This window comes from Mobula hypostoma, chromosome 8 (assembly GCF_963921235.1).
Source record: "Mobula hypostoma chromosome 8, sMobHyp1.1, whole genome shotgun sequence".
Lineage (NCBI taxonomy): Eukaryota > Metazoa > Chordata > Chondrichthyes > Myliobatiformes > Myliobatidae > Mobula > Mobula hypostoma.
The window spans coordinates 150,997,073-151,019,996 of record NC_086104.1 but is presented as its reverse complement, the minus strand read 5'-3'; the positions used below and the strand labels follow the sequence as shown (position 1 = coordinate 151,019,996).

At 39.7% G+C, this 22,924-nt stretch overlaps 1 protein-coding gene across 1 annotated transcript in view; it reads left to right on the top strand.

The window, feature by feature from the left end:
* The window catches only part of LOC134351050 (MOB kinase activator 1A), a 44,078-nt gene extending 32,213 nt beyond the window's left edge, over positions 1-11,865 (top strand). The window contains exons 5-6 of the mRNA XM_063057057.1: positions 6,281-6,444; positions 9,316-11,865. Coding sequence (XP_062913127.1) covers positions 6,281-6,444; positions 9,316-9,393 — 242 coding nt within the window. The 3' untranslated portion in view covers positions 9,394-11,865. The remainder of the gene's footprint in view (positions 1-6,280; positions 6,445-9,315) is intronic.
* Positions 11,866-22,924: the final 11,059 nt, after the last annotated feature.

The window sequence follows — 22,924 nt, the reverse complement described above, 5'->3', positions numbered from 1 at the left end:
CTGTAAGGAGACTGTAGCAGTTTCTTGAAAACAAACCAAAACCGCTGAGGGGTAAAGCTGGGGTACTCGACAAATCAAGGAAGGTACATTCAATCATTTATTATGAAACCAGCAACTATTAACGATCTTGAAGCAATAAAAAAAACTTGTGAAACTAAATGAACAATATCACAGTCTAACTTGCAGTGTAATAGCAATGTTAGCATTCGAATAGCATAACTAAGCATTCTGATAGCATTCCAATGATTCCCCCATTAGCAGTCAACAACAAAAAATCATTCCCTGTGGCTTAATCACTGTCCACTAGACTAAGCTAAACAACTAATAAAATGAGAATACATAACTATACTCATTTGCTTCTACCCAACCAACAAGACAGATTACCCGTGTGACGCACCACAAACTACAATAGACAGAAAATGATACATGGCTCCTACAGAGATGAATCTTGAGGTTGTGTATGGTATACATACTTTGATAATAAATGAACTTTCAACTTTGAAATAACTAGTAGTTTGTATTAATGAATTGGGAAATATTAGTATTAAAATAATTACTAAGATGCAGAGAAAGTGGAGGGAGGAAAAGAAATGGAAGGCAGCAGACATTGAATGACAGTAAGTGATACAAGAATTGGGAACAATGCATAGGTGGAATAATTGCATTAATTATTATAATATACAAGTGCTATAATTTATAGATATAGTTTATTAGATTGAATGTAAATGCTTTTCTTTGCTGAGACTTTATCGTCTTTTTTACAAGGTCATTCTACTCTTTTTACTCACTGGGGGGAGGGAAAGAAAATACAGATGGAGCAGTCAGTGGCTTTGAACTCTATCATAGATTGCTTGCCTTTTTCTTGGGCTTTCGGGAAGTGGGGTGGGATTAGAGTTAGGGGCTTTTTCCCATTGGGTTGTTCTGGAGCATGTGTATTTTCTATCTGGTTGTATTCTTCATCACCGCCATTTTTGATTCATCCCGTATTGGTATGTGCTCTGTGCATGTATAAAATAGAATAAAGTTATAGTATGGTATTTAAACGGATTAATATAATAAGCTGGAATGTACGTGGTTGGAATCATCCTATTAAACGAAAAAAGACTTTTAAATTATTAACCGATTCCAACCTGATATAATTTTTGCTCAAGAGACACATATCAGGGTGGGAGATCAAAATAGATTTTTTGTACGGTGGGACGGTTTACTCTACTTCTCAGAGTAAAACAAAAGGTGTGTCTATTTTTATTAAATCTAATGTATTTATTCAAGAGGATATTGAATCAGATTCTAATGGTAGATTTTTAATTGTTAAAGGAACAGTCTGTAACAGAAAAGTTGTTTTGGTCAATATGTATGGTCCTAACTTAAATGATCCTTTTTTTAAAAAGGAATTTGCTTTACTGCCTGATTTAAATGAATATATGCTGATAATGGGCAGAGAATTTAACTGCTGCTTAAATCCTATGATTGATAAGAACTCAACCAATCAGCGACTTCAAAATTGTTCCGCGTCATTTATTAATTCCTTTTTGAATTTTGGGTTGATTGATTTGTGGAGGTATCCCCATCCCGATAACAGAGAATATTCTTTCTTCTCACATGTTTATAAAAAAATATTCGAGGATGAATTATATTACAATATAACCTGTTATTAACTCATCCCATTGAAGGCTATTGGCTTAAGTTAAAGAGCCAATTTTATATGGTTGGAGATAAAAATAATAAACTGCTTGCATCTCAATAAAAATGGCTGCAGCCAAAAGGCAAATCATGAAAATTCGTAGGAACGATGGTACCTTGGCTCAGGAATATGAAGAAATTAATAAGATTTTCAAGATTTTTATACTGAACTTTATAAATCTCAATGTCTGTTAGATTCCTCTGAAATGAATGCTTTTTTTTTTACGAAAGATTGCTTTTCCTAAAATCTCAGCTGAGGATCAAAAAACTCTTGATGCTCAAATCACTGAAGCTGAAATTCATAAATCTATTTTTTCAATACAATCTGGTAAGTCCCTGGGACTTGATGGTTATACTGTAGAATTTTATTAAAAATTTGGAAAGTTGCTTTCTCCGTATATGTTGGAAATGTTTAAGGATTCTTTTGTGAAAGGTGACTTACCCTCTACTTTTTATGAAGCTTCTATTTCTTTAATTAAAAAAGATAAAGATCCCACTGATAGAGCTTCATATAGACCTATTTCATTACCGAATGTCGATGCTAAGATTCTGTCAAAGATGATGGCCAATCGGTTGGAGAATATTTTGGGTAAAATTATTTTTAAAGATCAAACAGGCTTTATAAAGGGTCGCTATTCTTTTTCAAAAGTTTAACATTACATATTCGTCCTCTTTTAAAACTCCACAATGTGTTGTATCTTTGGATGCTGAAAAGGCGTTCGATTGAGTCGAATGGAAATATTTATTTAATGTTTTAGAGAAAGTTGGCTTTGGTGCTAATTTTAATAATTGGATTAAAATGATATATAAAGCTCCTATTGCTACTGTTGTCACTAACAATTGTAGGACTGTCTCTTTTTTTTTCAGCTTTCATGGGGGACCAGGCAAGGCTGTCCATTAAGTCCTTTGTTATTTAATTTAATATTAGAACCCCTTGCTATTGCTCTTCGTGAGGCTAAAAATATCCATGGGATTTTTGTGAATGAGACCATGCATAAGATCTCTCTTTACGCTGACGATTTATTGGTTTATATATCTAATCCTGACGAAGCTATTCCTGCCTTGCTAAAATTATTTAATGAATTTGGAGATTTTTCGGGATATAAAATAAATTTCATTAAAAGTAAATTGTTTCCTTTAAATGATTCTGTCTCTATATATGATAATACTGCTTTTAAAGTCACGGATTCTTTTAGATATTTAGGTATTATAATTACTAAAAAATATAAGGATCTTTATAAAGCCAACTTTGTTCCTTTAGTAGACTTTATGAAGTATTTATTTCGTAGATGGAGTCCACATAAATTTTCACTTGTTGGTCGTATTCATATAGTTAAAAACGATGATTTTACCAAAATTTTTATATTTATTTCAGAATATCCCTGTTTTTCTGACTAGGAAGTTTTTTTGATTGGATTGATTCTATTATTTTATCTTTTATTTGGAATAATGAAAGACCAAGAATTAGTAAATGTCACTTACAAAAATTGAAAAAGGACGGAGGTCTTGCTTTGCCTAATCTAAGAATGTATTATTGGGCTGTTAATGTGCAATACATGTCCTTTTGGTTATATTGGGTTGATGAGAGTGATTGGCCAATTTGGGTAGACCTGGAACTGAAAGTTGTGAAACAGTTTTATTTAACCTCGTTATTGGGAGCTGCTTTACCTATACAATTAGCTAAAGTTGCTAATTTAAACCTATATACTGTGATTAAATATCCGTTACAAATTTGGTTCCAGTTCTGCAATTTTTTTAATCTTAAAAAATATAAACTTTGTAGTTTAATTTATCGAAGTTACTTTTTTAAGCCTTCTTTGAGTGATCCAATTTTTTTACTTTGGAAAAATAAAGGTATTAATTTTTTGGATGTATTTAAAGAAGATTGATGTCTTTTGAACAATTAATAAATATTTTCTTTTCATACTCACACTTTCTGCAATACCTTCAAGTTAGACATGTTTTACAAAAATATTTAAGTAATTTTCCTTACATATTGGAGGCTGACCTGTTAGATACTATTATGAGTATGAACCCTTCGATCAAGGGTTCTACTGGAAGAATTTAGAATTTATCATTACAATGGGATAAGCATCCTTTATCTAAGATTAAACAGGATTGGGAAAAGGAACTCAATTTGACTTTTATGACTGAGGATTGGACGCGGATTTTGAAGTTGGTTAACTCTTCAATTTGTACTAACCATTCATTGATTCAATTTAAAATTGTACATCAATACCATTTGACGAAAAATCGTTTCTAATGTTGATTGTTATCGTGATAGATGTTAAACTGAGATAGCTACACTGACACATATGTTTTGGTCTTATTCTGGAAGTCAGTTTTTTCAACCGTTTTTAAAGCACTTAAAATTAATCTACAACCTAATAAATTAACTGCTTTTTGGAATAATTCCTCAAAATATTCATGGTTTTTCTGTGTCTGACCAGAATGTTACTGCATTTGTTACACTGATAGCTAGGAGGGCCATCCTGTTGAAGTGGAAGGATACACCAGCACCCACTTTGTCACAATGGTTCTCTCAAGTGATGCTATGTCTTAGTTTGGAGAAAATTAGAAGTTGAACCTTTGAACCTTTATTTGATTTTGAGAAAAGATGGGGCTCATGTGCTCATTATTATCATTTGAGCTAATTGATAGATTTTTTCCACGATCTAATTGTAAATTTTTTGGTATATTTTCTTGCTGGCGGTTTGATGTTTATTTTTAGAAGCTTTTTGCATGATGCATGACTCCGGGGTTGTACACCTAATGGGTTTTTTTTTTCTCACTTTTTCTGCTTAGTAGATTTTTTTGTTATTACAATTTTTTTCAATCTTTAAGATCTCTTTTTTGAGACATTGTAAGTGTTACTTCAATGTACTCGTGTTATTTCTTTTGTATAATATAACAATAAAAAGATTTGAAAAGAAAGGAATAGGTGGAAGAGGTCAAGGCTTGAAGAGGAAGGAATCAACAGGATCTTAGTGGTGGTGGGAGCAGGTTTGACAGGTTTTTAAAACTCTTGGATAGTTGTGTGAATTTGCAGAGAGGAGCATTTACGGACCATGTGCTGGCATGAGGGGATTGGGTGTCATTATCATCAGTTCAGAACAGTAGTAGGATTCAGCAGATAGAAACACAAGTTCAGAGTACATGTATTAAAGTATGTATACGTTATACAACCTTGAGATTCATCTCCTTACAGGTAGCCGTAAAACAAAGAAACCCATAAGAACCCTTAAAAAAAAAGGCCATCTTAAACATTTAATATGGAGAGAGAAGAAATCCAAATCATGCAAACATTAAAAGTAAGCATATGGCATTCAGGACAAAAGTGAGTCCACAGACGCGAAGCCTGGAGCAGGCCTCACCTCAGCACAAAGCCAAGTAAATGTTGCAGAGCCCTCAGATACAGCCCAAAGCGGCCACAGCGTCAGCCTCAGCTGAGTAAACAGCGAACAGAACTCCCACCCCCAACACCCTTCATATTCTGTTTATCTGGTCAAGCGTTTAAATTGTCCAAACATCGGGTCATTCCTCGCACTAGGATCCGGGCCCTGTCGCGTCAGTATGCCCTGGGCTTGGACCCCAGCTGCCAAGTTGCAGCAACCCTGTGACTCAGCAGACTTCAAGGATTTTAGTTAAATCAGCATTGTCATTCTTTGGTTTCCAGCATTCGTATTTTCTTCTAAAGTAATTTACAGAGTGCTTTCATCTCCCATTCTCGCCATTGAGTCCAGCAACAGAACGTGAAGCGCTGATTCCAGGCCCTCTGGTGTGTTTTCATAGATCCTATGCCAGCTGCAAGCTCATTTGGATGTAAAATGTGCAGCAATGAAGAGGAAACGTTAGCATTAACTCTTATATCTTAAAAAAACTATTTTGAGTGATTTAGTTTTTTTTTTAATTGCTCAGTACTAAGTCAGAAGCAGGGCTTTGCAGTCTCAAGGTTTTCTTGCTGATTCTGTGGGTGTGACTACCTCTGGCCCATCTGTGTGCAACTCTGTAGGACCTGACTGAATGGGAATAGGATAATCACGAACAACGGCTTCATCTTTGCAGATTTAGTAAGACAATTGCAAATTTCAGTAAAATGTAACCCAGTATCTGCTTCTGTCTGCATTGATGCCAACTGACATGCTGAGTATTTTCAACTTTCTAATTACTTAAGCCCGTTACCCCTAATGGGGGATAGGCTGTGACAGCAACCCGCTGGAGTACTCCATCTTGGGCCAGTCCTTCAAGTTGTCTCCAGATGTAGCCCATCCTCAAAGATCCTTCCTCTCCCAGGGATGAGGCCTTCAGAGCTGCTTTTGGCGTTTCTGTAGCTCTGGGATTTTACAGGATGGGGTTGCTAGCCCCATACCCAAACCTCCTCCTTTCACAGCCGGGCTTGGGACTATCCATGACAGAGTTCAGCTTTTTAGCACCTGCCATGTTTTGCTCTAGATTTTAGCTCTTTAAAAAGTTGTTCTTGAGTTCTGATGTCTCCTGAAATTGAAAATTTGCTTTTTTTTTAAAAATGATTTTTTAAAAAATGCGTCTAAAGGCTGTAAACTTTTTGATGGATTTTTGCCTTGTTTATTAATTTCAGGTGTACCCTTTCCTAAAAACTTCATGTCTGTGGCCAAGACCATTCTGAAGCGGCTGTTCAGGGTCTATGCTCACATTTACCACCAGCATTTTGACTCTGTGATGCAGCTGCAGGAAGAAGCTCACCTCAACACTTCCTTCAAGCACTTCATCTTTTTTGTTCAGGTAAGATATTCTCTGTCACTTGCAGGCACTTGGCAAAACTACTTGTACTTAAAAGTTTTGCAAGTTATTAATCTTTTTAAACCTGCTCATTGATCTTTACATAGATGTACTGGGAGCCTAATTTCATCAGTGACACAAAACTATATTTTTGATTGAAGAACAATGTATGATTTCTTGGTCCCGTACTTTTAGACCCCTGGATTCTTTAGTCATGGAGCGTTTCAGCACAGAAACATCTTTGGCCATCTGGTCTGTGCCGAAATATTATTCTGCCTAGTCCCATTGGCCTGCGCCTGGACCATAGCCATCCATACCTCTCATATATACTTATCCAAATCCTCCTTCAATGTTGAAATCAAACCCGCATCCACCACTTCCGCTGGTTCAAAGTAAATTTATTAACAAATCAGGTACATGTCACCATATACTACCCTGAGATTCATTTTCCTGCAGACATTTGCAGGAAAATGAACTACAATAAATTTATGATATACTACAATAAATAAATAAACTTCCGGTTTGGTCGCCAGCCGCTCGACCATGGTTTTCGGTTGGGCGCTGGATGCTCAGAAATTCGGCGGTGGGCAGGGGGCGGGCGCTTGGCCAAGGGCTGTGGTCTAGTGGTCAGCTACTTGGCCGGCTCCCCCACCGGACTTAGTCTGGTAAGGAGGGTGTGAGGACACCCAGCAGGACTAAAGAAAAACAAGACCTGACAAAGGGCAGATGAGCTCCTTGTGAGCCAACGGCCATCTTCCGTGAAAGAGATTAAAGCTTCACCATGTATCTACGAATCGTATGCTATGCACCCAGTTAGAAGAGATATGATGAACTTGGGCGCTGCACCGTGTGCCTGGACCTGTCCAAGGCCCCCACCTAAGGAAAGGCCGAGCTCGAAGAAGCAGCCGCGGCTGGAGGCCGACAAGGCCTCGGGCTCGAGTTTGGCGGGAGCGGCGGCGGATGGTACCAAGGCGGCCAGTGAGCACAAACTGGAGGAGAGGCTGTACTCGGTGCTGTCGCAAGATCGAAGAAGGTGGAGGTGCGTAGCCGCCAACCCCGGATTCGGGACGGCACCCACTGACTGAAATTTATGAAAAACTATACATAGAAAATACTGGCCAACATCCAGAGTGCAAAAATGAGCCAATCGTGCAAATATATATTTTTTTAAAGTTGTAGAGCCCTTGAAAATGAGTCCACAGGTTGTGGAATCAGTTCAGAGTTGGGTGAAGTTGTGTATGCTAGTTCAGGAGCCTGATGTTGCAGAACCTTCTTGAACCAAGTTCAAGAAAACTGGGTATTCCTTTCCCTCTTTTGTTTATCAGAAATTTGTCAGTTTTCTTCTTAGAGTTTTTATACAATTTTTTTTGAAGGGAGGTGTCATTGGCATCACTCCCAAGACATCACGTGTTATTCAAAGTTAACGATGTTCATTATGTTGAGCGTCATTTTAGTTTCCAAGATCTGGCGTAATGTGCAATTGCCATCTTGAGAAATGAGAAGTGGCACTTCCAATTTAGTGAATCCAAGAAAGGCCACAGAATTAAAGTAAAGCCGAAGAAGTTTAATCACCCCAACAGGTTTCTGCCCCCTTGAGGAGGTGCATCGTACTTTTACATTAAATTAACTGAACTGAAGGAGCACTTAGAGTTAATTAGTGGCTACATCCTTTAAAAGCAAAACATTTATTTTGCAGTGTACAGCAGAACATAGCCAGAGTTTCCAGATCTTAATTCACTTGCTGTTCATCTATCAATACTTTGGTCGTCTTAGAGGTGCATGCAATACATCAGTAGCACAGGAATGTGGTTCAGATGGTCGGGTTCCTGCTGCTCAAAACCCCGTTGTTTGAGGCCTCTGTCGGTCAGGATCAACCACGGATGTTGCATCCTGACTGTCTAGATACACGAGCCTGAGCAGTACGATATGGAGAACAAGCTCCCCCTCTGGTGAACCCAGAGGAATGGCAGAGTCCAATACAGTTTGGCAGGAGTCGCCAGTCAGCGTTGAATTCAATGTAGAACTGCCTTAGGGACTTCGGCTCTGGATTTTTCCCTTGGGATTTATTCCTGAAGCGTTCCCTATGAGTGGGCACAACTGCACGGCAGCGGAGGTCTGAGATCAGAGTTTTCATTCTCTTAGGAGAGCTGACGAGTCCCATCTGCCCGAAGTAACTGGTTTTAAGGCGCCAGTAACCCGCCAATGCCCACTCTCCTGTCAGTGGAAATGGTTCTACCGGGCTTGGTAGCTAAGCCACGTGTGAAGGCCAGGAGCTGGACTTGGTTGTTGGAGGCTATTTGAGGCGCACATCATTGGGAGCATTTGATGGGTAGTGGGAGCTTGTTTCCATTACCTGCCCCCAGCTATAAAACCTTAAGGAACCACAAAACCCTGTGCTTGAACATAATAATGTAGCACCATGGAAGTTCTGTTTTAATTGGGATGGCCCGGTAAAGTAGCAGTTAGCATATTACTGTAGCAGTGCCAGCGTCCCAGGTTCAATTCCCACTGCTGTCTGTAAGGAGTTTGTATGTTTTCCCTGTGTCCTTGTGGGTTTCCTCTGGGTGCTCTGGTTTCCCCCCACATTATAAAGACATGCAGGTTAGTAAATTAATTGCTCCTTGATTATAATTGGGCAGCATGAGCTCGATGGGCCTATCACTGTGCTGTATCTCTCTGTAAAATAACTAGAGGTGAGAAGCTTTTCTCACAGTAACAATGAGTGTGGTAATTATGCCCAAAGTTAGTGTATTGAGAATTCAAGCTGTATTTAACATCTTTTCCTTACCTTACAAATGATCCTTGGGGGTACTAGTACAGGGGTGGGGATTACAAATTCATTTAATAATTCTCAATTTTTCTCCCATATTTCAGGAATTTAATCTGATTGACAGGAAAGAACTTGCTCCTCTTCAAGATCTAATTGAAAAACTTGGATCGAAAGACAGATGATTTCTCTCTTCTATTTTCCACATCAGCGTGATCTTAGTGCTTTTTCTACCTTCAAGATCCCCATTTCTCTGCACATACACAGTATGACGTGTGATCATTGTGAGCATGCTCTGTGGAAAAATCCATAGTCTCTATTGTTGTTGAGTAGTACTACGTTTTTTTTGTGAATAACTTCAAAAATGCACGTTCAAAAGTTGTTGATTCTAGCCATATGTCAGTGTTTTAGGGACCTGGCCGTTCAATGGTATTTGAAAGGTTCAAGGTGCACAAATATTCTATTTCATAAATGATATTGCAGTATTGATTCTCTGTCCTTGGAAGCAATGAGTACACACATACTCTGCATTTATCAAAATCAGACAGTGAAGCAAAGATATTTGGGAGAAGAGATTAATGCTGCATTAAATTTAATTAATTTGAATTCTTGGCTGATGGATTTGTAGTCTAGGTTTCCTGGTTGCACCTACCTCCAATTTTTTTTTTATATATACATATTAATTAGAGGGAAGATGGAAAACTAATGATTCTTGACCTAGAGCTAGAAACAAACTGGAACTTGTGCAGTTTGAATGTATGTTTTAAATGAGTTGGTTGGCAGTGTGACTGCAGGTTGCTCATGCTGCGAATAGGCAAGTTAATTGTAGACTAGTTAATTGTACACAGTCTCTAAATGTACTGTTTGAGTTTAAAAGACAGTAAATGGTTTTGTACGTTTATGTCCGTGTACATTTACTTCATGTTATATGTTTCTGATTGGCCATTTTGAGTCATGTTTTTAGATGGTGAGCGCTGTTAACATAGAAAGCCCTTGCTTTCATACATGACTTTTTTTAAAATAGTGTAATCTTTGTTGTTCTAATTTGATCAATGTATCACCTTAGGCAAGTTATTGGTTTGAAATTGATAGATATGTTACTTTTTTTTTCTGTGAACAGTGTCACAATTTAATACAATAACACCTTGTCGAAGACAAAATACCACTAGTTAATCTCCCCACCCTCCCAAAGGGAAAAAGAACCCTATGGGCTACAGTGTTGAACCGTTAACACACTGCCTGCAATCGGCTGATGGTTGTATTAATCCACCTTGCTGTCTGAGCTTTCTTACTGCTTCGGTTTATGGTGGCACATATTCCGGCTGATGAGGGTTTCCGGTCGCCACTTTGTTTGGCTGTCTTATATCCGCCGTCTTGGATTTCTAACACAGAGCATGTACCGTTGCATATTGTGAACACTGTGTTGCCTTTACTTCTAATGTTATTAGATGCACTTTGGGGACTGTGCCCAGTTGCCTTAACTAGACTACTTTTTTTTTCCAAAACTTGGTCAGTCATGCTTTACTGTTGAAAGAAATGTTTTTAAAAGTTTTTACACATTGAGGTGAATAAAGGCAACTTTGCAGCATGTTGTAACTTTTTACTTTGTGATTGCATTGTAGCAAGTAGTTTTGGGGAAAAGGGGAATTAAAAAAAAACTAGCAATAATTAGCTTAAGATAAATGGCATTTTTTTATTCTAAGTAACATTTACTACTGAAAACAGCCACTTGTCAGATGTAAGGATCTTCATATTTTGCGGCAGATTCATAAGTGATTCTCTTGTATAAGCAAGGAGAAAGATAGCATTTTTTGTTTTTTTTGTTTTGTGCAATGTTAAGCCTAGTGGAGGGGGAGGTAAGGAAGTTATTGGGATAAAATGTTTATTAGCCCGTTAATGTCAAGAAGCTTTTGACAGCTATCATGTATTTTCCTGGCAGATCCTCTTAATTGTATTCCCTGGATTATAAATGTTGATCAGATAGCATATTCATATTTGTGTGAATTTCACAAGGTAGATCTCCAGTTTGCATTTATCTCCACTATAGAGGGCTGTAATGATGCTCTTAAACAGCAGTTCCCAACCTTTTTTATGCCATGGACCAATACCATTAAGCAAGGGGTCCATGCATCCCTGGTTGGGAACTCTTGATCTAAAATTGGCACAGAATTTTGGCCAATCTGAAACAGAGTTGACTGCTACCAGAAGATAAAACCAAGATTGATGTTGGCAATGATGCTCTTGCAGTGAAGTAACCCAGAACTGCCTTTCACAAGTAGTGACTGACTTCTCCAGGAGCTCTGGTACATGTCAGATTGATCTCAAGGAGAAAGCACATGGGGAAAGGTTGAACTGCTAATTTCAGAAACTGGAAACTAGTATCAGTTTTCATAGTACAGTGGATTCCTGTTAATTAGGACACATTGGGACTAGTACATTGTGGCCAATTAAATGGCTGCTACAATCAGCTGAAGTTTCATGGAAATAGTTAAAGGTATATATAAATTTTTTAAAAAAGACAAAGTACCATATAACTGAGAAAGTTGTTTTTAAATGAAATGCAGAACAAATTAGCACACTACCAATACTTACTACAGTACTAAAAAATTGTATTTGTTCCAAATAGTTAATGACAGGAATTCAGCCAGTGTACACTGCAGTGTTCTTTTGATTGACTATGAATGAACAAAATCAAATCTTTTCTTGGCTCTGAAATTTTCTAAAGTCAAAATAGAAAAAAAAAGATCGAAAATCGCTGCTTTTTGAATCGGCGCCCGTCAGCCCGAATGGATAACAGAACCCAAGCATATGCTACTGACGCTATTTTTAAAACTTCACATGGTGTAGCGTCTGTCAGCAAAACAAGTGCAGATGACTGACGCTAGTTAGAAACTGTTGGGCAACAGTCTCCTGTCCCAATTAAGTGGCATAATTAATCTCCCAAATAAACTAAGGGAATCCCGGCTATTAACTTGATAAGTTTTTTTTTTAAAAAGAGTTGTCCCAAATAAGTGGCTTCCCTGATTAACCAACGACCCAATTAACCAGAATCCACTGTATTTGGTTTCTAATGAGATTTGGGAGGCCTTGTCTTAAAACACGGGTTATCAGAATACCTGGGGGAGAGAACATTTAACAATTCTTATTGAGAGTATTTTGCTATGACCCTTCTGAGTTTCTTTTACTTGCCCGAGATATCTTGCGGAATGCAACACAATGAATGACGGAGATTACCAGATTCTGGTTTAGAAAATAACTCGAGAAACGGACTTGTCCACAGTTGAGAGAACAAGTTTTGTACTTTTTGGGATAAAATTTGATATTTTTTTTTACTTTACAAATGTGGGCAATCCAAGATTGTATTTCTGACCCATGACCAAGATTCCCATGAGTTTTGAAGAGATTTCCGCAGAGTATTCTGAAAACCTGTCTTTCAGATCATTAGGCGGTGTATTTCTTATGCTAATACTTACATCTGAATTGAAATACCATTGTTTTATGTTTTTTGATATAAGGTTTGATAATTGTCCTGTTAGAATTTTGGTACACTGTAATTTTTAAGACTTGCTTATATCTCTTGGGAAGAGGGTAATTTTGTTAAAGAGGTTATGCACATCTGTTCAACCAGAGTTGCACTTACAGTATATAAGCCAAGGTTTGTTGCAAACTAAAGAACCAATAAATTTAAGTACAGCATATTCCAATTGTCATTTTATTACCTACTTGTGAATCAAAAGAGAAATGTTCCAGTTGTGTCTTCAAAATGCTTTTTAAAATAATTTGTAGGGGAATAAATATATCACCTGAAGCAGGAACAAACTTGGTCTTCACACGTTAACTAGCAAAGCAATCCAAATTTCTAGTTGTGATTTCAAAATACATTTTTAAGAATAATTTATAAGGGAATAAATATCTCACCTGAAGCAGGATATTACTTGATCTTCACATGTTAACTAGCAAAGCTAAACTGGTTTGCACTAATTTAACAAATCTGATAGATTTTGAGTCTTAAAGTAAGAAATCCAGACTTAACATCTCTGAAGTCTAATAGAGCTAAATTTAAGCTAGAAACTGTCTGTTTAGTGTGGTATTGTCGAATCTGCACCAAAATGCATACTGCTTGATCCTTCCTGCCGGAAATGATGGGGATGTTATAATTTTAAATAAAACCCACTCTTTTAGAAATGTCTGTATTTAATGGTTTGGCATTTAGCCTGTGCAGCCATTTAAAGTTCTGCATTCCTAAGAAGGCAGGAATGACAACTGCGAAATAACGTTCTGTACAGCAAAGTGTGTATTTGAATGTTAGCTGCCTGAGGGTAAATAATCAGATTAAAATAAACATTTTGTATAACTGATGGTGGAAAAACAATGCCCACTTTAAGTTGGGTTGACCTGTCTAATGCCCCTAAATAAAGAAATGCTTCTTTTATAGTATCACAGCCAAATATGAATTGAGAGCAGTGTCATGTGACCAGGCTTGCCGCAAATGAATTCTGCAGATCTTCCAACACGTCATTTGTGTATCAAGTGACCCTGTGGGCATGCCTTGTTCCAACTTGATTCAAAATAGGAACAGTCCTGCTCTTAAGGCACCCAGATGCACAACGCAGGATGCGATCTGGCAATGCAATCTATGTTATGAAGGCTGTGGCATGCATCTGTATGTAGAAAGGAATGCTTGGTCCTGGGCAGATAATTTGTCCGTTCTTAAATGGAGTTCAGACTTTCAGGAGGAAAGGATCAAGTTCGAGTTGCTTCCAAAAAATTACACTTGTATGAAGCTGCACGATGTGTCCAATTCTGTGGCCACTCGATGAAAGTTGCCCAAATACTTTATGAATATGTCATTTGGCAATATATATATGCTGAATCTAGAAGTTCTCCCAGCAGTACTTTAAGATTGTGGCAAAGCTCCTAAATTCTCAAGCTCAGTTGAAAGCTAACGATGTAGCTGATGTTTTTTTTTCCCCGTTTTGTTAATTTTTTACTTGCCTCTAGAAATTCTCCATTTTTTTTTGTGTATACATGATGGAACATAAGTTACATTTGAAATTACATTATACAATTAGCACAAATAAAGATGATTGAAGCCAATTGTTGTCTTATTCCAATGCTGTTATAAAGTAGAAAATATCTTTTTCTTGTTTATTTACTCTACAGTTTGGTCTGGCAGTCGTTTTTTTAAAGTAAAAAACACACACACACACACACACACACACACACACACACACACACACACACACACACACACACACACACACAATGCTGGAGTATCTCATCAGGTCAGGCAGTTTCTATGGAGAGGAATAAACAGCTGATATTTCTGGTCGAGACCCTTCAGGAAGGGTGGGGAGTTGTGTTTTCAATTAGAATCCCCGCCACCCCCTCCATTCCCCACTCTAACCTCTACTACTACTCACCTACCTCTTTACTCAGCCCCCACCCCCTGCATCCCTTCCTCCTTCCCATTCTCCTCTCCTATCAGATTCTTTCCTCTCCAGCCCTTGAACTTTCTCACCCACCTGGCTTCACCTATCACCTTCCAGCTAACCATCTCCCTCTCCCCCCCCCCCCACCTTTTTATTCTGGTATCTTCCTCTTACCATCTCAGTCCTGAAGAAGGGCTTTGGCCTGAAACTTTGAGAATCAGGTTTATTATCACTGGTGTGTGTCAGGAAATTTGTTAACTTAGCAGCAGCAGTTCAATTCAATACATAATGTAGAAGGAATATAATTAAATCATTTACAGTATAGGTATATTGAATAGATTAAAAATCATGCAAAAACCAATATATATTTAAAAAGTGAGGTAGTGTTCAAGGGTGCAATGTCCATTTAGGAATCAGATGGCAGAGGGGAAGAAACTGTTCCTAAATTGCTGAGTGTGTGCCTTCAGGCTTCTGAACCTCCTACTTGATGGTAACAGTGAGAAAAAGACATGCCCTGGGTGCTGGAGGTTCTTAATAATGGACACTGCCTTTCTGAGACACAGCTCCTTGAAGATGTCCTGGGTACTTTGTAGGCTAGTATCCAAGATGGAGCCAACTAAATTCACAACCCTCTGCAGCTTCTTTTGGTCCTGTGCAGTAGCGCGCCACCCCCCCCCCCCAATATACCAGACAGTGATGCAGCCTGCCAGAATGCTCTCCATGGTACATCTGTAGAAGTTTTTGAGTGTATTTGTTGACACGCCAAATCTCTTCAAACTATTGAAGTATAGTCACTGTCTTGCCTTCTTTATAACTGTATCAATATGTTGGGACCAGGTTAGATCCTCGGAACCTACGCGTTACCATAGGTGTTGCCTGACTTGCTGAGTTCCTCTAGAATTTGTGTGTTTCGAGTAGATCAATATACCAGCCAAGTTGGTCTTGTTGCAGTTTTGAGATATTTTTTTCAGTTGCTTACTGGAATTCCTGTAGGAACTGGAAGCATGTGTGCTGTTTGTAGATTCCCAAGGCAAACCAGCTGCATTCTGGAACAAGGATTCTGATTTCCACCCGCCACAATATTTCCCCAAACTTTGAACTCAAGATGGTTGTCTTCTTTTGTCCTGCCACTCCTCATCTAAGGTTTGTCCCCAGAAGCTTGGGGGAAGTCGCTGCTTGGTTAGATTAGTTCTCTGGTAAGGGAACCAAATTTCCAGTTTACTAGTGGACATCCTGCATTTTTTTTTGCTGAAGATTTAAAGACTTGATCGGTCTCTGCATTAGAAGTAATGGACAGTAAGCATAGTGGTTTTCTAATCTCCTTTCCTTTGGATAGCTATTTTTCTACAGCTGGAGTTCCAGAATTCCTTGTTTCACAGGTAGGTAGAAGGATGTTATATAGTAAGCAATAAATCTTATTGTGCACAACAATCGATAAATAATTTGATTATATAAATAATGTTCCAAAGGACAGCACAGATCTTGAATGGACTGAAATGATAGAGTGGAACTTTATGGTAGTAATCAAGGTAAAAGTCTTCCTTAATGTAGAAGCTAACAGTCTATTTAACAATGAAGGGTTGCAAATGGAATTAAACACTAATTCATGTGATAGAAGGAAGCTCATCAGCTTAAGGCAGGGGTTCCCAGCCATTTTTTAGGCCATGGAGCTTTGCCATCAACTACAGTTGTAAAAAAGTTTTTGAACCCTATGCAATTACCTGGTTTTCTGCATTAATTACTCAATGTAGTCTGATCTTCATCTAAGTCACAATAATAGACTAACACCATCTACCTAAACTAACAACAAACAAGCAATTGTACTTTTCATGTCTTTATTGAACTCATTTAATCATTCACCATCCAGGCAGGAAAAAGTATGTGAACTCTTATATTTAATAACTGGTAGAACCTCTTTCAGCAGCAATAACCTCCACCAAATGTTTCATGTAGCTGCTGATCAGACTTGCACAATGACGAGGAGGAATTTTAAACCATTTGTTTCTGTTTCAGTTCATTGGTTTTTCTGGGATACCTTGCATGAACAGGTCATGCCACAGTATCTCAATTGGGTTAAGGTCTGGATTCTGACTTGGCCACTCCAAAACACAAATTTTCTTATTTTTAAAATATTCTGTTGTTGATTTACTCTTGTCTTCTGCATTATTGTCTTGTTGTATTATCCAACTTCTGTTAAGCTTCAGGTGACAGACCACTACCCCAACATTCTCCTGTAAAATATCTTGATACAATTTTGATTTCATTGTTCCCTCAATGATTGCAAGCTGTCCGGACCCTGAGACAGCAAAGCAGTCCCAAACCACCATGCTTCACAGTTGGGATGAGGTTTGGTATTAGTGTGCAGTGCCCTTTTTCCTCCAAACATAGCAGTGTGTATTTCTGCCAAGAAAAAAAGTTCAACTTTTGTCTCATCTGTCTACAGAATATTGTCTCAGAAGTCTTGTGGAACATTCATTTCTTGTGCAAATTTGATGTGTAACAATTTTTTTTGTACAAGTCTTCTTGTTACCCTTGGGGTCTTTTTCACCACCTACAACATTGCACATTGTATAACCATATAACAATTACAGCACGGAAACAGGCCATCTCGGCCCTTCTAGTCTGTGCCGAACTCCTACTCTCACCTAGTCCCACCGACCTGCACTCGGTCCATAACCCTCTATTCCCTTCCTGTCTATATATCTATCCAATTTAACTTTAAATGACAACATCGAATCTGCCTCAAACACTTCTGCTGGAAGCTCATTCCACACAGCCACCACTCTCTGAGTAAAGAAGTTCCCCCTCATGTTACCCCTAAACTTTTGCCCTTTAACTCTCAACTCATGTCCAATTGTGCTCTTGGGGTGATCTTTGCAGGATGCTCACTCCTAGGGAGAGTAGCAGCAGTACTGAGTTTCTTCCATTTGTCGACAATTTCTCTTACCGTGGACTGATGATGAACCCTCAGGTCTATAAAAATGCTTTTGTAGCCTTTTCCAGCTTTGTGCATCTTTATAATCCTTCTAAGTTTCTCTGAAAGTTGTTTTGATCGAGGCGTGGTGCAGACAAATAAATCTTTCTGGAGAAGGGTAACTTGACTTTGTGCGTCTTTTTTTATAGGGCAGGGCAGCTCCACAACCCACACCTCCAATTTCATCTCATTGATTGGAACACCTGACTCCAAATAGCTTTTGTAGAAGGGTTCACATACTTCTTTCCTGAACCTAGACTGCGTTTGTATAAACGGTGTACTCAGTATTGACAAGAGGCAGCACTGGATAGAGTGGACAGCCAGAGATTTTATCCTAGGGTGGCAATGGCTAATGCACAAGGGTGTAATTTTAAGTGATTAAGAGTATGTACTGGGGAGATGATCAGAGTTTTTTAAAAACGAGTGGCGGGTGTCTGGAACACACTGTCGGGGTAGTGGTAGAGGCAGATACATCAGGGACGTTTAAGACACTCATGAGAAGCATATGGATGAAAGAAAAATGGAGGTTATTTGGGAGGGAAGCGTTAGATTGATCTTAGAGTAGGTTAAAAGCTGCTGTATAGCATTGTGGGCTGGGGCCTGTGATCTAACCACTAACCTAACTGAGGGAAAATTGTCTAGATATCCTCAGCGAGACGATGGAGGATGTCATCAACACTGCTGCCAAGCAACACTTACTCACCAATAGCCTACTTACTGATGCTCGGCATGGGTTTTGTCAGGACCACCTAGGTTCATAGGCTTGTTCCAAAATGGGTGAAAGTGCTTAAGTTCAGAAGTTGGGGGGAGAAGAATACCAAAGGATGCCTTGATGTTAAACATAGAGTGTGGCATCGAGGTAAAATTAAAGTTGATAACCAAAGGCTAGAGTCATAACTAGTGGAAGTCGTACCTACGTAGCCAGAGGGCAGTTGTCTCTCTCAAAAATCTTGGTGTTGGGGTTCCTCATAACAATGTTATATACATATTAGCTTAATTTGTCACATGTACATTGAAACATTTGCTGAAATGTGCTGTTTGTGTCGACGACCAACATAGTCTGAGGAAATGTGGGGCCAGCCCACAAGTGTCAGCCTGCTTCTGGTGCCAATATAACATGCGCACACTTGCTATCCGTGTGTCTTTGGAATGTATGTGGGAGGGCACACGTGGTCATGGGAGAAAGCGCAAGCTCTTTGCAGACGGCAGCAAGAATTGAACCTCAATCTCTGGCATTGTGAAATGTTCCACTCACTGTTGCTGCCCACCTATGCTGCTGTGCAGTGTTGTAGTCATCGTTGACTGCTCCCAGCAGAAGGTTGGGAGTAGAAATCCATCTGATTGCACAACAGATAATGCAATGGCTCATGCATGTTTTGGTCAACACTCATGGGCAGCCAAATAAATACTGCGGCTACTCCACTAGTTGTCTTCGGAGCGTGACTTGCTTCCTATTGTTCCAGAGCCTTTCCAAGGTAACAGGAGTGTGATGGAACAACCAGTTCCAACAGCATTCCAGGCATTCAATGTCACACAGGTAGGTCAGAGCAGCCCAATCCATCGCCCTAAGCAGTCACTCCCATCTGCATCACGGCTGCTGGATGCACTGCCAGATAATGAGTTTCTTTGACAACGCCTTAAAGGGCAAGATCTCTATTAGTCTTCAAAGAAACATAGAAAATAGGTGCAGGAGTAGGCCATTCGGCCCTTCGAGCCTGCACCGCCATTTATTATGATCATGGCTGATCATCCAACTCAGAACCCTGCCCCAGCCTTCCCTCCATACCCCCTGATCCCTGTAGCCACAAGGGCCATATCTAACTCCCTCTTAAACATAGCCAATGAACTGGCCTCAACTGTTTCCTGTGGCAGAGAATTCCACAGATTCACCACTCTCTGTGTGAAGAAGTTTTTCCTAATCTCGGTCCTAAAAGGCTTCCCCTCTATCCTCAAACTGTGACCCCTCGTTCTGGACTTCCCCAACATCGGGAACAATCTTCCTGCATCTAGCCTGTCCAATCCCTTTAGGATCTTATACGTTTCAATCAGATCCCCCCTCAATCTTCTAAATTCCAACGAGTACAAGCCCAATTCATCCAGTCTTTCTTCATATGAAAGTCCTGCCATCCCAGGAATCAATCTGGTGAACCTTCTTTGTACTCCCTCTATGGCAAAGATGTCTTTCCTCAGATTAGGGGACCAAAACTGCACACAATACTCCAGGTGTGGTCTCACCAAGGCCTTGTACAACTGCAGTAGTACCTCCCTGCTCCTGTACTCGAATCCTCTCGCTATAAATGCCAGCATACCATTCGCCTTTTTCACCGCCTGCTGTACCTGCATGCCCACTTTCAATGACTGGTGTATAATGACACCCAGGTCTCGTTGCACCTCCCCTTTTCCTAATTGGCCACCATTCAGATAATAATCTGTTTTCCTATTTTTGCCACCAAAGTGGATAACTTCACATTTATCCACATTAAATTGCATCTGCCATGAGTTTGCCCACTCACCCAACCTATCCAAGTCACCCTGCATCCTCTTAGCATCCTCCTCACTGCTAACACTGCCAACCAGCTTCGTGTCATCCGCAAACTTGGAGATGCTGCATTTAATTCCCTCATCCAAGTCATTAATATATATTGTAAACAACTGGGGTCCCAGCACTGAGCCTTGCGGTACCCCACTAGTCACCGCCTGCCATTCTGAAAAGGTCCCGTTTATTCCCACTCTTTGTTTCCTGTCTGCTAACCAATTCTCCACCCACACCAATACCTTACCCCCAATACCGTGTGCTTTAAGTTTGCACACTAATCTCCTGTGTGGGACCTTGTCAAAAGCCTTTTGAAAATCCAAATATACCACATCCACTGGTTCTCCCCTATCCACTCTACTAGTTACATCCTCAAAAAATTCTATGAGATTCGTCAGACATGATTTTCCTTTCACAAATCCATGCTGACTTTGTCCGATGATTTCACCGCTTTCCAAATGTGCTGTTATCACATCTTTGATAACTGACTCCAGCAGTTTCCCCACCACCGACGTTAGGCTAACCGGTCTATAATTCCCCGGTTTCTCTCTCCCTCCTTTTTTAAAAAGTGGGGTTACATTAGCCACCCTCCAATCCTCAGGAACTAGTCCAGAATCTAACGAGTTTTGAAAAATTATCACTAATGCATCCACTATTTCTTGGGCTACTTCCTTAAGCACTCTAGGATGCAGACCATCTGGCCCTGGGGATTTATCTGCCTTCAATCCCTTCAATTTACCTAACACCACTTCCCTACTAACATGTATTTCACTCAGTTCCTCCATCTCACTGGACCCTCTGTCCCTTACTATTTCTGGAAGATTATTTATGTCCTCCTTAGTGAAGACAGAACCAAAGTAATTATTCAATTGGTCTGCCATGCCCTTGCTCCCCATAATCAATTCACCTGTTTCTGTCTGCAGGGGACCTACATTTGTCTTTACCAGTCTTTTCCTTTTTACATATCTATAAAAGCTTTTACAGTCCGTTTTTATGTTCCCCGCCAGTTTTCTCTCATAATCTTTTTTCCCCTTCCTAATTAAGCCCTTTGTCCTCCTCTGCTGAACTTTGAATTTCTCCCAGTCCTCAGATGAGCCACTTTCTCTGGCTAATTTGTATGCTACTTCTTTGGAATTGATACTATCCCTAATTTCTCTTGTCAGCCACGGGTGCACTACCTTCCTTGATTTATTCTTTTGCCAAACTGGGATGAACAATTGTTGTAGTTCATCCATGCAACCTTTAAATGCCTGCCATTGCATATCCACCGTCAATCCTTTAAGTGTCATTTGCCAGTCTATCTTAGCTAATTCACGTCTCATACCTTCAAAGTTACCCCTCTTTAAGTTCAGAACCTTTGTTTCTGAATTAACTATGTCACTCTCCATATTAATGAAGAATTCCACCATATTATGGTCACTCTTACCCCAGGGGCCTCTCACGACAAGATCGCTAATTAACCCTTCCTCATTGCTCAAAACCCAGTCCAGAATAGCCTTCTCTCTAGTTGGTTCCTCGACATGTGGGTTCAAAACACCATCCCGCACACATTCCAAGAAATCCTCTTCCTCAGCACATTTACCAATTTGGTTCACCCAGTCTACATGTAGATTGAAGTCACCCATTATAACTGCTGTTCCTTTATTGCACACATTTCTAACTTCCTGTTTAATACCATCTCCGACCTCACTACTACTGTTAGGTGGCCTGTACACAACTTCCACCAGCGTCTTCTGCCCCTTAGTGTTACGCAGCTCTACCCATATCGATTCCACATCTTCCCGGCTTATGTCCTTCCTTTCTATTGCGTTAATCTCTTCTTTAACCAGCAACGCCACCCCACCTCCCCTTCCTTCATGTCTATCCCTCCTGAATATTGAATATCCCTGACCGTTGAGCTCCCATCCCTGGTCACCCTGGAGCCATGTCTCTGTGATCCCAACTATATCATAATCATTAATAACAATCTGCACTTTCAATTCATCCACCTTATTACGAATGCTCCTTGCATTGACACATAAAGCCTTCAGGCGTGCTTTAACAACTCTCTTAGCCCTTATACAATTATGTTGAAAAGTGGCCCTTTTTAATGTTTGCCCTGGATTTGTCGGCCTGCCACTTTTACTTTTCTCCTTTGTACTTTTTGCTTCTACGCTCACTTTACACCCCTCTGTCTCTCTGCACTGGTTCCCATCCCTCTGTTGTGAACTAACCTCCTCACGCCTAGCCTCTTTAATTTGATTCCCAACCCCCCAACCATTCTCGTTTAAAGTCACCTCAGTAGCCCCCGCTAATCTCCCTGCCAGGATATTGGTCCCCCTAGGATTCAAGTGTAACCCGTCCTTTTTGTACAGGTCACACCTGCGCCAAAAGAGGTCCCAATGATCCAAAAACTTGAATCCCTGGCCCCTGCTCCAATCCCTCAGCCACGCATTTATCCTCCACCTCATCGCATTCCTACTCTCACTGTCGCGTGGCACAGGCAGTAATCCCGAGAAGAAGACACATAGACATGCACACCCCCACCCCCATTCATACAGTGTCTTCACTCTCAAATATGCTGCATCAAAATGTCTGGTACAATTCACATCAGCCCCATGTGGGTATCATCAAAGTTCGAAGTAAATGTTATTATCAGCCTACATATGTCACCATCTACAACCCCGAGGTTCATTTTCCTGTGTACGTACTGAGCAAATCTACAGAATAGTAACTATAATGAAAGATCAAGTAGAGCACAGAAGATGACAAACTGTGCAAATGCAAATATTAATAAA